The sequence below is a fragment of the Trachinotus anak genome, unplaced genomic scaffold (assembly GCF_046630095.1).
Source record: "Trachinotus anak isolate AG129_WGS33_773 ecotype Australia unplaced genomic scaffold, CSIRO_AGI_Tana_v1 ptg000026l, whole genome shotgun sequence".
Classification (NCBI taxonomy): Eukaryota; Metazoa; Chordata; class Actinopteri; order Carangiformes; family Carangidae; genus Trachinotus; species Trachinotus anak.
The window spans coordinates 13,370,745-13,387,376 of record NW_027273877.1 but is presented as its reverse complement, the minus strand read 5'-3'; the positions used below and the strand labels follow the sequence as shown (position 1 = coordinate 13,387,376).

General features: G+C 43.4%; 2 protein-coding genes and 1 pseudogene across 3 annotated transcripts in view; 1 reads left to right on the top strand and 2 right to left on the bottom strand.

Annotated features, from left to right (window-relative positions):
- Window positions 1-16,632, top strand: part of LOC139609600 (NACHT, LRR and PYD domains-containing protein 12-like) — a 144,710-nt gene that overhangs the window by 83,194 nt on the left and 44,884 nt on the right. The window lies entirely within an intron of this gene.
- Window positions 4,830-9,121, bottom strand: LOC139609954 (ribonuclease inhibitor-like). Its single transcript, XM_071465026.1, has 3 exons — window positions 9,114-9,121; window positions 8,218-8,391; window positions 4,830-5,365 (listed from the first exon to the last, which is right to left on the bottom strand). Exons 1-3 carry the CDS (start codon window positions 9,119-9,121, stop codon window positions 5,104-5,106), a joined length of 444 nt encoding a protein of 147 aa, XP_071321127.1. The 3' UTR covers window positions 4,830-5,103.
- On the bottom strand, window positions 9,656-13,707 carry LOC139609636 (protein NLRC3-like; annotated as a pseudogene).

Below are 16,632 nucleotides of genomic sequence, written 5' to 3'. Positions count from 1 at the left end.
CCCAACCACTGCTCAGGTGCTGGCACAGTTTCTCCAGCAGGCTCGCTTGAACTTGCAGTGTTGTTGTCACTTTCTATATATTTTTTACTTCAAATTCAAAATAATAACAAAATAATTCAAAAGTTTGGTTTAACCTGCTCTACTAAAATATTCTTTAAATGTTAGCGACAACTAAGGTCACCCATTCAGGTGAAAATGCAAGAAGAAGAGAGCAAACTCCACCAACCATGAGCACAAAATGATTTCAGCTGCAAACCAGCTGGAAATAAAACCCCAATGTGACTCATCATGAAACCTTTTGTTGAACTATTCAGAAATCAGCCTTACCTACAACATAATGATGACCTGCAGTCACAAGTGGACCTCATTAGCTTTGTGACGTTACTGATCAGTTCCATTTTGTTTAAAGCTGACGATAGTCAGCAAACAAAATGCCAGACAGATCAAATGTTTATTAACTTACCTCACGACTTGCTCATAGAGTGCAGGGTTCAGATGGACAATCCTCGAAAAGAAACTCCAGAGCTGGTTTTACCCGCTCCATGGTCAGCACGTCTCATCATGAAATACAGTAGCATCCTGTATTGGTGGGGTTCTCTGCCGTCGATTCAAACACCATCCCCACAATGCAATGCGATTCACAGTATATTACAGTATTTCATGGAAAATGGTAAATATTGCCCATCATGCATTGTTTTCTATAGTATGGTACAGTATCAGTGGGAAACAGTATGATACTGGCAGAATTTGACTGTTTTTTTACAGCAATTTGTTAAAGAGCAGGGTCGTTAGTTTGGCTGCTACAAACTACATGTGGCTCAGTTTGACAGGAAGTCGTCACAAATAACTGCTTCACTTTCACGTATTTGTAGTAAATTTTACTGACAATATTAAATATAAAAATAGTGGAAAGACTGAGAAAAATCACCACGGTCAAATAATCAACAGGCGTTTGATTTACTCCACTGTAAATAAATCAATGTTTTCTCCTGACAGCAGAGATTGGAGGGGACAGGACATGTGGAGGTTGGGCCTGTTATAATACCTCCACCCAGTCCTGACTGTAGCATATAGCTGTGGAGAACAGTGGGAAACAGACAGAGGGCTCAGTAATGACAGGACTTAAAGCTTCACTGCAGCACTGCACAGTTTTAGTTGTTTTTTTAAAGAAGACATGACATGTTTTATTAGACCTTAGGTCTTATGATACATCCATGGGTCAGATACAGTCTATGGATATAATACATCCATGACTGGGACACATCTCAGTCAAGATGGCGGCCACTCCGTTCATATTCATTTGTGGCTGAAGACAAAGCTTTGATTTTCACACCTGATAACAGATTTGAAGTCAACACCTGACCATAAACAGTAACTTCATGTTGTATTGAAGTAGAAAATAGAAGAGCTTCGTTCACATGTAGCAGAACTGACTTTCAGCGAGCTAACTCAAACTAACTGAGCAGCTTAGTGATCAGTAACTTTACACTGAGACCATGGAGATGTCTGAAAAAAGAGGGAGAGAAGAAGAAAGGATAAAACAGATCAGATCAGTGTATCTTTTCAGTTTTAGGCAGTGACGTCTGTTGGTTCTGAGACTGAAGGCAACGCTGCAGATTCACATTCTGATGCTCGTTCAACAAGTCCTGATCGTACACCGAGACCTGACTCTGCTCAGGACTCTGATGTGGGACAGACGCCCCAATCATGGACCAGATTCTGAGTCTGGAATCTTATCAGTTGTTCAAAAATATCTTCAAAGTCTTCAAAAATCACCAGGAGGCACAATTCAGTGCAGCAGAGATTTATTGTCGACAACAAAGCAAAAAGTTGATCTGAATACATGACACGTGACCTCTTCTTTTATAATCCAAAATCTGCCCACGCCTCCTCTCATATTTCACCAGTCTCCACCGAAACTGTCGTGTCCACCAAACCTGACCCCTCCCAGGTCATGTCTATTTTCTCACAGTCAAAACCATTTTCAGTAGAAGACCTGGACTGGATGAAAACCTCATTATCTATCCAGACTGGGACAGAGCTCGTTAGACATAAATCTTATAAACTACATTCATAAGGCTTATTTTTTCTTTCCGTGAAGTCCATGCCCAGTGGACACCATTATATTCTGATTCTCTTTCACTACATTTTTTTAAAAACCATTTTCTCCTCCAGGAATACACCATTATGTTCTGACTTTTTCCTGCTGTATTTTTTAAAAACAATATATTTACTTGAGTTTAACATAATCAGTGATACACACAGTTTACACATATTGTGACATTATTCTTCACAGATTAGCTTATAATGTTATACTACAACTCCTGCTCTGAAGAAGGGTAGATCTGAGGCAGCCCCTGCTGAAGTACGAGACAGTACTGTGATGCTGCTGGTGGAAAAATAAAAGAGCTGACGGTCTGGAAAAGAAGGTGAGGATCTGGAAAAGGTCATTCAACAAAATACAGAGAGAATCAACAGCTTGAAAGAAAACTCAGAGTTCTTCTTCAACAAGGTCCAAGATATGAGAGACGTCACAGCCACACTTCACTCAGGCAAAAGGTCGACTTCACAGAAATCAGTCCAACAGGACGACAGCACATGATCGACAGGCTAAAGGTCGAAAGGTCAAGACAGAAAGTAGTCGCACACTGGCTCACTGAGAAATATACACAAAGGAACAAAAGGCTGGACCACTGTCACAAGGGGGACAAGAGGAAGGGGAGCAGAGGGAAGGGAACACTGACACGAAATACTCTGGGGGAGGGGGGACAATGAGACACAGGTGAAACACATTAGGGCGGGGCCAGGTAATCACACAGGAGGGCAGGAAGTGAAGGGACAACCAGGTGAGTATCAAAATAAAACAGGAAACAGAAATCCTGGAGACATTCGGGGAGAAGACAAAAAGGACTTAGCTGGACTGACGAGGAGCGACAGTACCAGTGTTACAAAGAGCTTCACAACAAACACACAACACAACAATAACACACACAGTCATTTAGGAATAAACTGGCAGCTTTATGGAATAAAAGAGGAGTCAAACGTCAAAACAACGACAGATTAAAAACCAGGAATCAAACAGGAAGTCAATATAAAAACATTATTGATCATAAAGGAGGATTTAAAGTCCAGTTAATGAATGATCCATTGAATCAGTGACACTTGTTGACTCAGCATTATAATGGAGAGATGAACATTTTTCAAGCCTGTCTGAAAACAACACTCACATGTCCATATACACAGTGAAAGAGTTGTTGGTCTGTGTGATTGTTCCTCCTTAACACAACTTGAATGAAGAGATGGAGGATAAAAACAACATGTTCCTCCTGTACAATAATATCTGGTAAAGTTCAGCTGAAGAACATGAGGCTTCAACGTCTGAGTCAAACTAATCTTCAGAGTTCAAGTCATTTTACTGTGAAATTCCCTCTTTGTGAAGCTCAACAAGGAAACTGTTCAGAGCTGAACTTGATGAGCTTTAAGTCCAGAGACACTGATGATGCTCTGTCAGATCCAGAGGAACACACAGGGATGATGGAAGAAGAAAGCAGAGGAGATGAATCAGTGTTTACAGAGACTCACTTCATCAGTCAGTGATGCAGCAGGGACTTCAGTCCTGTTCAGACCAGATGTGCAGCAGCTGCTTCCTCTCAGCTCTCATGTTAACGTGTTGGAGTGAACACACTGAGCTGGAAGCTCACAGACCTGCAGAGACATTCAGCATCAAGTCTGTTCACTCTGCACATTTCACTCAGTCCACAGTGGAAACAAAGTGCTGAGTCAGCAACAGGTCAGTGATGGATTCACTCCTGTTACCTGTCAGCTGATGTCACTTTAAACACAGAGTCTCTGTGTGTTGATCAACATGTGAGCTGCTTCTGAAACATCACCTGACTGAACATGGAGGCTGTCACTAAGAGCCAGGGACTGTCAGGCTCCATCACACTGATCTCAGAGCTGTGACACAGATGAAACTGATCAGCTGTTTAGTGTTGAAACCAGAGAACAAACAGTCTCAGATCAGATTGGACACTTTGATGAATGAGGACACTGTCTCTGTCCATCTGTGAGGCTGTCAGCTGGAATCAGCTTTATTTCCTGTACACATCAACACAACAACAACAGTCGTCTTCACATCAACTCACACACATGATCACAACAAGCTTCTGACTGCTCTGATTGGCTGACTGTTGTCTCTCTCTCTGTCTTTCTGTCCAATCCTGAAGCCTGTCCCCGTTCTCCTCTCACAGCTTCACTGAGGAAAGCAGCCACTGAGGAGGTTGGAGGTTCACAGGAAACACTGGATCTTTGCTCTGATACTAACTGTGTTTAGTACAATACTGCTGAGAGCAGCATGGACTGACTCCGCCCCTCTACTGACCTCAGAGTCTCCAGTCTACAGTCTGGACTCTCCACGAGACCACGGAGATCCTTCAGGGCTGAATCCTGCAGGTTGTTGAGTCTCAGGTCCAGTTCTCTCAGATGGGAGGGGTTGGACTTCAGAGCTGAGACCAGAGAAGAACAGCTGATCTCTGACAACCTGCAGTTCATCAATCTGAATAAAGAATCAAAGATGTAGATCAATGATTGATAATCAATCAGATTTGTCCTGATCAATGATCTTTGTCTAAAATGAGTAGAGTGACTTTGTCCTTCTGTTATTGTGGATCATCATCATGTCAGTACAACACAACATTGTCAACACAACAGTTGTGTGTGTTGTGTTACAGATGAAAACACACACACACAGTTTGATCAAACAGACATTAGTCCTGACACTTCACTGAAATCTACTGAAAAAAAGAAGATTGTTTCTTCACTTTCTTTGGACAAATATTAGTTGTGAGGATCTTGTGTATGTTGTTGTGATAAAAATGAATTGACTTGAACAACTAACACTGGACATTTTCTACAGTGGATTTAGAAAACATGAGTCCTCTGACTGAGAGAAATACGAGTGTGTGAGCTGTGAAGGTTGAACTGAAGTGAACAGACATTATTCATGACAAGTGAGTGAAATGAGCTGAAACTGAAGAATCATTCTCAGTCTGAGAGAAGAACAACTGGAAACATGAGACAACAACTATTTACAATGTCATTCATTCATTCACAGTCAATGGATTCAACTTGTGTGTGAAGCTTCATTAGCTGTGGATTCAAGATATAAGATCTACAACAGTGAACTGACCTCAGAGTCTCCAGTCTACAGTCTGGACTCTGCAGAAAACCACACAGACCCTTCACTCCTGGATCCTGCAGGTCCTGGTTGTAGCTCAGGTCCAGTTCTCTCAGATGGGAGGGGTTGGACTTCAGAGCTGAGCCCAGAGAAGAACAGCTGATCTCTGACAAACTGCAGAACCACAGTCTGTATAAAGAGTCAAAGATGTAGATCAATGATTGATAATCAATCAGATTTGTCCTGATCAATGATCTTTGTCTAAAATGAGTAGAGTGACTTTGTCCTTCTGTTATTGTGGATCTTCATCATGTCAGCCTTCTACACACATCATCCAAATGTCAGCACAACATTCATACAGCTGTTGATGTGAACACAGGTTGATCAGCTGCTGCTGACCTCAGTTCAGTCTGTGATCAGAGGAGAATCAGAGGATTCACGTCTGTTTAGTCTGTTCCCTCTCTGACACTACAGACATCAGCACAGAAACAAAACACTGAGGACGTGAACAAACAGTGAGAACTCAGTCACACTGTTCAGAACAAACATGGTGGAGCAGCTTCAATGTTCCAAAGTCACCAAACAACTGCACAATGTCACATTTACAGGAGGAGGGAAAATATTTCTCTGTGTCCACATCTTTAAAGAAGAACTTGTGTCACTGTTGAGAACTTGAGGAGGACGAGTGCTCGGCCTCAGTCTACCACCGGTGTTACAGCCCATTCTGTGAGCCGTCAGATTCTGTGACCTGCAGCAACAACCAGTTCACCTTTAGGTAACGTTCAGAGCCTCCTGCTGGAAAACACCACAGATTTATTCAGCTGATCTTCACTGAATGAGGAAGTAGAATTCATCTGATTTTCACATCAACCCCCCAGTGAGGAGCAGACTGAGTGAGGACGGGGTTAATGAAGGTCACAGAGAACAGATCAAACCTGTGCTCACAGTCCTACAACCCTTCAGCTCAGCACAACGTCCACGGTTTAGGTCTGATAGTTGATGAACAGAGTTTCTCTGAGTGTCAGTGTCAGTCTGCTCTGGTAACTGCTCCTGAACCACAGTCACATGACCACTTGTGTTATTCATGTGATTAGAAGAAGCTCCATTCTTCAAGATCAAGTCTGAGCTTTTGTTGTGTTCACACACAATCAACTAGATATGACATGAAGGACACCTGGAGCGCTTTGAGTTCACAGTGCACAGGTTCAGAGAAGCACAACGTGGACTTGAAGAGAACAGAAGTGAGAGCAGCTCAGTTCAGGTAACAGGGACCAGACTGATCTGCCAACAAAACCCCTACAGCCAACCTCCCCTGGAGCTCAGCTTTCAGAGCAGGCTCCTCTGCCTCTGCTGCCAGCTCTGTGTATCTGAGCTGTTTCCTCTCAGAGGCCGTTTCTCCTGCATCCTCCCATGGTACTGTCAGCTCCACAACATACACAAGCTGCTGTGTTTCTGACCACAACACAACATCTGCTCTCAGATCAGTGGCAGCTGTCTCCTGAAGAACTAGGAGCTGTTTTCCTGGATCTCCTCTGATTGGCCAGTCCCTCCCTGCCTTCAGCTGCATCATGCCTGTTCAAAGCTGCTTCCTGAGTCCTTCACCCTCACCAACAAATCAAATCCATCTTGTCTCCTTCTGCCTCCAGTGAGTTCACCTCTGAGCTCTGACTCTCAGTGGCTGCTGGGAGACACCTCAGCACCTGCTGATGTCTCCAGGTGTGTGGGCCTGGAGACAGGCTTGTTTTAGCCCCTGATAGAAGGAGCCACATGAAGCTCCACCTGAACATAGAGGACATGTTGGCTCCTCAGCTGTTTATTCACTATGATGTTGGGGAGGTGGGAGCTGCTCATAAATTGCTCCCAGCATCAATCTAATCCTTCCTGCCTCCATGTCCCAGCTGAGTTTCCTCTTGTCTCCACTTTCCCGCCTCAGCCACTGGCCCTGCTTTGATCTGGTTTGTGTTGCAGTCTGAAGGTCTGTGGCTTCCCATGATGCTGCAGTGCTGACATCAACACACAACAACAGCTGCAATATTTGTTGGTTGCAGAGAGCTGCAGCTTTGCTGGTGTTCAGATCAGCAGCAGCAGCAGAAGATCTGTGAGACTGTTGCAGTTTGATTCTCATCAACTTTCTGATTTTAACATCAAACTCTGTCAATTCTCTGCTGCTCTGAATCACAAACACTGTGACTGCTCTCATCCAGGGGCCGAGTGGGACCCTTCATTTTACCTGGAGATCACCAGTCCCAGCTGTTAATAACACACAAAGACAAACAGCAGCTAACACAAGCACAGGGCTGCTGCCCAACAACTAGCAGCTAGCTATACTAGCCACATTTAATATGAGCTGAGCTAGCAGCTAGCTACAACGCCCCTGCTTAGCATTTCAGCTGCCGGCTCTTTACTGGATGTTGAATCTCTCTGTGATTGTGGAACATTTCTCTGCTTCCTCCTCCAGTATTTGTTCTTCTTCATTCTTCTCTGCTCCACCTTTCTCCTTCTCTTTCTGCTGCTGCTTCAAACCAATGTGAACAGTGAACACACACGTTCCCTGATAACACCAACACGTCTCTGATGACTCTGTACCAGCCCCACTTCACAGCTCTTATTGGTCAGCAGCTGACCAATCACAGTTCAAGTCACCCTGGGGTTGTACCACCTGAGGAGGGGCCGCTCAGTAGGGACCCCCCTACTGCAAATATAGACTTGGTAGCATCTGACATGCTGGGAGAGACAAGAGGCTGCGAGGCTCAGTTCAGGCTGCAGGATGGTGCAGCGAGGTAGACCACTTTAATATAATACAATATTATTAGTCTACACAATAATCAGTCCGGCCCCGGCCCCCAAACGGCCCCCGGGGATTCTCCTGACCCTCCACATCACCACTCTGCTCCTGGTCTCATCTTCCTTCTTTCTCTTCACTGGCTGATTTTTTAAATCCTCACACAGAAATCCTGAAAATGAACCAACCAATGAAAAACTGGAACTTCACAGATTTGAACTGAATATAAAACTACAACAGCTCCAGTCAGTGAACTGACCTCAGAGTCTCCAGTCTACAGTTTGGACTCTCCAGTCCAGCACACAGCTGCTTCACTCCTGGATCCTTCAGGTCGTTGTGGCTCAGGTCCAGGTGTCTCAGATGGGAGGGGTTGGACTTCAGAGCTGAGGACACGACTTCACAGTGAGTCTCTGAGAGTCCATAACCAACAAATCTGTGATGAGAGAAAATATAAAATGTGTTAGAATAAAATCAGACAGTTTGTAATAAAAGACACTGAAGTTAAAATGCATCTGATGAGAAAAGATGATGATGTGATGAACATCTGCTCTTCACATCTGTGGCTCAGCTCATCTGATCTGATTGTGTTTGACATGAAACAATAATTCTCATCACTCTCTCTCAGACCTGCAGAGTTTCATGGGAATCTTTGTTGTGCAGATGAAGGAGGGAAAATGATGTTACATTTCTGCTTCCATCATATGATTTGATCCAGAGTCAGAATCTTGTTCAGAAAAACAGTTTTATTCTCCAGTGTTTTTAAACTGACTCCAGATTGCTTGGCTCTGCTGCCTCTCTGTAGAAGTCAACACACACCACTGCATAAAACACATCTGGCTCATTGTGGTGAATCAGTGGCAGCGCCCACGTTGATCCATGAACAAACTGTCCTCAGTAAAACACTAGAGATCAACACTTAGTGGACTCTACAGTTACAACCTGGAAGTGTGTGTGTGTGTGTGTGTGTGCAGCTCTGCAGTGAAATAAGATTTTCCTCATTTGAAACTGTAAAGCAATAGGAAATCAATATGTGGGGTCATTGTTGATGTGGTGGCGGCCTGTCACAGATAAATCAGTGTGTGGGAAACACTGAGGTCTAATCTACAGATACTGAGCCCACACATGTCTTAATGTCCGGGGGGAACATTTCCTCACCGTGGCATCCCTACTCCAGAACATTTCTCCTGAGGTCAACTCAGTCAACAGTTCAATCTAATCTCTGTTTGCTGCCTGGTTTTCACAGAAGGTCCTCACAGAAACATGACACTGAGCTCTGGTGTGTAGAAGAAGACTGAATCCTCCCATTCTGCTCTGATAGATTCACACCTGTGTTCTTGGCTGAAGCTGAACATTTCCTGATACGACTCTCCTCTACAGCAACAAGAGAGAAAACACCTGGGACTTTCTGTCTCATTCAACACAATCTATGGAAAGACTTTAAAGCTCCACCATGACACTTCAAAAACACAAGTTCATTCTTCAATGATCAATCACAACCAACTGAAACATCTACATTTTGGTGCTCACAGCATTTACAACACCTCCAGAAAAAAACACAACTGACCTTTGATTGTTTCAAAGTAAAAGTGAGAATAATGAGAATAAATGAAAACTGTGTTTATCTGAATTTGACTCAACTACTGATCTAATCTACTGATTGATAATTATATTGATCATGTCTGGACTCACCGAGCCTTCCTGCAGTTCCTCACAGCTGGGATCAGTCTCCGTCGTCCCTCCTCTGATGTGTTGTACTTCTTCAGGTCCAACTCATCCAGAACCTCCTCTGACATCTGCAGCATGTAGGCCAGAGCTGAGCAGTGGAACACAGAGAGTTTCTGCTCTGATCTGGTCTCTGACTTCAGGAACTCTTGGATCTCCTGATGAACTGAGTGGTCCTTCATCTCCATCAGACAGTGGAAGATGTTGATGCTTCTGTCAGGAGAGATTTTATCACTGTTCATCTCCTTCAGGTTGGTGATGGCTCTCTGGATGGTTTCTGGACTGTTCTCTGTCTGACCCAGCAGACCTCCTAAGAGTCTCTGGTTGGACTCCAGAGAGAGGCCATGAAGGAAGCGAACAAACAGGTCCAGGTGACCATTTTTACTTCTGAGGGATTTCTCCATGGCTGCCCTCAGGAAGACATCCAGAGATGGAGAATGACGATCATGGTTTCCAAACATCCCAGAAACCTTCTTAAACAAAGACTTTGAGGTTGAGTCTCTGTGTTTGTAGTCTTGTCCCAGGAAGTTCTTCAGGACTTTTCTCTTCCTGTTGGTGTGACAGTGGAACATGTAGACTGCAGCCAGAAACTCCTGAATGCTCAGATGAACAAAGCAGTAGACTGTTTTCTGGAAGATCACACTCTCTCTTTTGAAGATCTCAGTACAGAGTCCTGAGTACACCGAGGCCTCTGTGACATCCAGACCACACTGCTCCAGGTCTTCTTGGTAGAACATGATGTTTCCTTTCTCCAGATGTTCAAACGCCAGCCTCCCCAGCTTCAGAAGAACTTCCCTGTCAGCCTCCATCAGCTGCTGTGGACTCGTCTCATGTCCCTCATCATACTTGAGCTTCTTCCTCTTTGTCTGAACCAGCAGGAAGTGTGAGAACAGGTCAGTCAGGGTCTGGGGCAGCTCTCCTCTCTGCTCTGTAGTCAACATGTGCTCCAGAACTGTAGCAGTGATCCAGCAGAAGACTGGGACTTGACACATGATGTGGAGGCTCCTGGACTTCTTGATGTGTGAGATGGTTCTGCTGGACAGCTCTTCATCACTGGATCTCCTCCTGAAGTACTCCTCCTTCTGGGCGTCAGTGAAGCCTCGTGCCTCTGTTACCCTGTCAACACATGTAGGAGGGATCTGATTGGCTGCTGCAGGTCTGGAAGTGATCCAGACCAGAGCCGAGGGAAGCAGGTTCCCCTGGATGAGGTTTGTCAGCAGCAGGTTGACTGATGACGTCTGTGTGACATCAGACACAACCTCCCTGTTGGTGAAATCCAGTGAAAGTCTGCTTTCATCCAGACCGTCCAAGATGAACAGAACTTTACAGACAGCCAGCTGCTCTGCTGTGACCTTCTGTAATGTTGGATGGAAAACATGGAGCAGCCTGAGAAGACTGTACTGCTGCTCTCTGATCAGGTTCAGCTCCCTGAACGAAAGCAGAACCAGCAGACTGACATCTTGGTTCTCCAAGCCCTCTGCCCAGTCCAGACTGAACTTCTGCACTGAGAAGGTTTTTCCGATGCCAGCGACGCCGTTGGTCAGAACCACTCAGATGGGTCTCTGTTGGTCAGGTAAGACTTTAAAGATGTCGTGGCACTTGATTGGAGTGTCATGGAGGGTCTTCATCTTGGAAGCTCTCTCCAGCTGCCTCACCTCATGTTGGGTATTAACCTCTTCGCTCTGTCCCTCTGTGATGTAGAGCTCAGTGTAGATCCTGTTGAGGAGGGTTCCACTTCCTGTTCCATCACTTCCTTCAGTCACACGTTCACATCTGCTCCTCAGACTGATCTTATGTTGATCTAAAACCTCCTGCAGACCACTATCTGCTGAAAGAGAAGAGACAATGTCAGACTGAAGACAGAGAATCTGAGAATCTGCTGATTATTTTCATCAGCTACAGAAAAACTAAAGAGCAGCAAAGAAAAGCTTTTTAATGTTGTGCTTTTTAGAATCATCTGAAATGTCAGTGCTGTGTGATAGAACAACTGACACTGGAGAAAACAACAGGTCCTGGTTTCAGAAATGAAGACATCAGCAGACACATGTTCAGCCTCACTTTGTACAGTGCTGCTCTGACTGGCTGTCTGCAGTCCAGGTCTGGTTCTGGGTCTTTGTCCACACTGGGGACAGGAGGGGTCTCCTGAAGACCCAGACTGGCCCCAGTATGAAGTGAAGCACTGTCTGCAGAACCAGTGTCCACAGCTGGTAGAGACTGGATCCTTCAGGACATCCTGACACAGAGCACAGCAGGACAGCTGCTCCTCCACAGAGACACCACTCCTCTTCCTCCCTCTGTGAAGACATTTCTTCATCACTAACATGTCACAGTCAAATATGTCTAATAACTGAATCATCTTCAGCTCAGTTTACAGTAGAAACTGTCTCTTACTGTGAGTCTGAGGGTCCAGGTTCAGGACTGAGGTCTGGAGGATTAAACTCTTTGGACCGGTCACTCTTCATAGACAGACAGCTGGATCCTGGAGACTCTGCTCTCAGTCTGTGGTTCTGACCTCTGCAAACACAAACATGTTTTTATTCATATCACATCAATCACTGATCAATTCTCTGATGACAGAGTCATTGTGAAGATGAAGTTTTCATTCTGAATTTATGAACATTGAAAAACGACAGTGAGATTAGTTCTTGTAAATTTGAATTCACTTTTAAAAATTCATATAAATAATTTCAATGAAAAACAAAACCAGTGGCAGAAATTCACAGATTTCAAAATTCAAAATCTGCTGAGACAGATTTGCTTCCCTACACTACAGACAACAGAGCTGTTGGTAAAGGCGGCCTGCAAGCTGCTGAGACCTGCTGGTCTCATTCGGTCCAGCAGGAGGGTCCTCACATCGAAAACATTGGAGCAAATATTCAAAAAGGAATCATTTGGATGAACTGACCACATCTTATAAATCTAAACAGTCACATTCTCACCTGGAAAAGTATGAAAACTCATTAAAGTGATATGAAAACAGTCCTAGGACCTTTAAACATTTAAATCAACATCATCAACAACATTTAAATTTAACATTAAAGTTGACTAAATATGATGAAATGTTGTTATTTCAGTATGAACCACTTTACAATCAGCGGCCCATATTACATAGAGCCTGAAATCTGTATAAACAGCTGACAAATATCTAGTTTGATGTTAAAGAGGCTCAGTCATTTCCTCCAACAGCTGCTCACTGTAGTTTGGATCAAACTAACTGTGGAGAGTGAAGCTCTGACATGTGAAGCTCATCATTCAGGCTGTAAAATGATCCTGCAAAGTGTGGTCAACTCTGTTAGATCCCAGCTCATCCAGGTTCACCAACACACTGCTCTCTTCTTCTGTGGCTGCTTCTCTGCTCCACCACGGCCCTTTAATTACTGACATCTTTACATCTCTGTCATGTTCATCAGCTGCAGCAACAATATGCACAAGAAAAAAGTCAAACTCTTCTTTGTTGGGATCATTTCACAAGAAACCAGCTCCTCAGCAGTCACTGTTAATACACTGATATGTCAGAGGAACCAGGGGAAGTTATTTTCTGTGACACTACGGCAGCTGTTACAGGAAGTGACATCACTGCAGGAGCTCAACACACTAAACACTGTTACAGAGACAGTTTGGAGGTTCACAGGTTTGTAGCAGGTCTCTTACTGTGAGTCTGAGGGTCCAGGTTCAGGACTGAAGTCTGGAGGTTCATCTTTGGACCAGTGACTCTTCACAGACAGACAGCTGGGTCCTGGAGACTCTGCTCTGTCCTCCTCTTCCTCCACACAATCACTCATCTTCAGGACTTCAGTCAGTCTGAGAGGGAAACCAGTAACACTGACTGTGAGCTCACACACACAAGAGTCAGGACAAACAAGCTGTTCAAGACACACACACACACACACACCTGTACAGTATAATAACCTGCTCAGGTCTCTTGGCTCAGTTGTAGGTTTCATATTATTCAGCTCATCACGACATGGAGTCAAACTGTTGAACAGGAAGAACCACACCTCATGTTGTTCCTCCTTTCCTCTCAGTGTCTCTGTGTGGACAGAAGTTCACTGTGACTCTTCTTCCCTCCACAGTCCACAGGGACAAACTGACTCAGAGACTTTGACAGTAAAATAATAATAATGTTGTGTTAACACTCACCTGCCTCAGCCTTCAGTTTCCCTCCTTCTGCTCCGTCCACTTCAAATGGAGTCTGAGCTCACTGAACACTTTCACTTTCAGCTGCTCCTCCCCTCTGCAGTTACAAGAAGTCACATGACTGTGTGTGTCTGTGTCTGTGTGTCTGTGTGTCTGTGTGTGTGTGTGTGTGTGTGTGTTTTCAACAGAATTATCTTGATTTCCATTCATCTAATGTCATTTTCAGGTTGAACTGGATCAAACATTATATTAAGAATAAAGATGTCATGACCTGAGCCTCGTCTCTTCTTCTATGTTTCAGTATTAAACTTGTCTCTCCTTCTCTGTTTTAGTTTTAAACTCGTCTCTTCTTCTATGTTTTAATTTTAAACTCATCTCCTCTTCTATGTTTTAGTTTTAAACTTGCCTCTTCTTCTTTGTTTTAGTTTTAAACTTGTCTCTTCTTCTATGTTTTAGCTTTAAACTCGCCTCTTCTTCTATGTTTTAATTTTAAACTTGTCTCTTCTTGTATGTTTTAGTTTTGAACTCAAACGTTTAATCCCACCTGCCGTGATTTCATTGGTTCAACAGTTGAATTCAGATGATTTTTGAACAATGCTTTTTGGTTATTTGATCAATAATAAGCTGAAATTTAAGTTACTTTGAAGTTTTTCATTCTCATCAATGATAACATGCAGGTATGTAAGTGAAAGAGAAGGAATCCAACAAACAGGTTATATGATGGAAAATTAGCAGCTTATGTTTAAACACCTCACCAGCGTAAAACTGTACTGTCAGACAAACTTTGCTGATGCATTCATTGTCAACAGGAAATTACATTATTCTCCAAACAAAGGGGATCTATGTTTACAGACAATTCAACACTAAATGTAATATTATATGGCCACACACATAGCTAACATATCAGGGCTTATGATCAAGTGACCAAGGAGTTACACAAGGTCAAAGTTTTGGAAGACTGGACAGTTAAGATGCCATTTAAGAGTGTTCACAGCTGTCTGAGTCATGCTCCTTACAGAGCAACTTTAATTAGATAATGTAGAAAGCAATGACTGTGGGTCCATCTGAAGTCAGTGGGGGTGCACCAGTGTCATCCACCAAAATCTGATAATCGACCCGTTTATAGACGTCTGCAGCTGCTTTTATCTGGATCAGTCATAATGCAAATGCAAATGCACATAACTGTCTGTCTGTCTGTCTGTGGTTCCACCAAAATAATGTCTTTGTGAAACTTTAATCCTGCAGCTCAACAATCAAAGCCAAAGAACAGTTTGCAGTTTATCAGACGTGACATTTACATGATTATAAGCAACACGGTATAGACGGGTTGGGTATTTGTTTAGTTACTTAGACACCTGCACAGGCTCTTCTTTACTAAGGTTGTGTGTAAGCTGTGGGTTAGGGGGTGGGGGGAGTCAGGCAGCAGGAGTGAGCTGGTGGTAGTTGACTTGAGACAGCCAGGCTAACACTGGCTGCAGCCTTTATCGAGACGTTGCAGCTGGTAACGTTACCGATGTCGCTGTGGTCTGACTTGGATCTCCACAACCAGTTTTCAATATCCATGTAACGATTTGTGGACACTTAGCAAACACCACTGCATTTTCTGTTAGCTACAGAAGTGTTGCCTGGGTTTTCCAAATTGACCGTACAGCTTGTGATGAATCTCACAGGACAGTTTGGTGAATCAGTGCTTTCAGTGTCATTGAAACGGTTTATTCTTAGTACATAAAGTACATAAAACACATGGAAAGGACAAAATCAAATATGTCTTTTTATCCTTCATTGTTAATGTTCTCGGACATCAAAATTTGATAAAAATGTGTATGAACAAAGTTAAGTAACTTAAGTAACTAACAAAGAAATAGACTTCTAATTACAAATTCTGGCAAAACCTCCATCAATGTGCTCTTGTACAATTACAATCTGTGTATGTTGCTATTGTCAACATTTACACCAGATATAATTCATAGCATAAGACCATCAACAAACTTAGACCAAGAGATTCATAAATACTTTTATTGCACTTTTAAAAACCATCAATTTCAAAAATGTCATGAACCATCAACAACACTCGTAGGTACTGGTTGGAAAAGAGGAGATGGCTCCTCCACTTCAGACCCCCCCAGCCGAACCAGTGGATGGAGACACCATCATCACCAAGGTTGTTCCCTGTGGTCTCTGTAGCTCTCTGGGCTCCACGCCAGATGGAGCTGTCCCCAATGATCCAGACCTTGGCTTCTAAGAAAGAGTCAAAAATAAGAAGCACTCTATTAAACGAACTCCACACAGTTATCTGAAAATACATCACTCCCTCAGCTTAGTTATAAAAACAGTCTGCTGTACTGTTTTAGCATAAATAATAGAATAGAAATGAAGTCACTCCACACAGTAATGTTGTTGCCTGTTTCCAATAATGAAACTGACAGTGACAGAAACAATGAGCCACACTCGAGCACAGACTGGAGACCCAGCAGTTCACTGTAATCACGTTATCCCACTGTCACTGTTAACACTCATGAAGCTCAGTATCATCACCTTTGATTTGCAGAACCAATTTTAAAACACAATATTATGATGTTTTACCATTTATATAAAGTCTATGGTTTACACTACAGTTAGCTTACATCCATGCTTACACTGTGTGTAAGCTAACACACAGTAACTTCAGCTACAATAACTTTACATAACCCTCCTGTGTGTAATATTTTCCAAATGTGGACATGCAGGCAGTTTGCTATTAAAAGTTCTTTAATACTTCGTACTGAAGTTAGCTTGAGTTATGGAAAATGACTGAATGCAGACTCACACAGAGCAG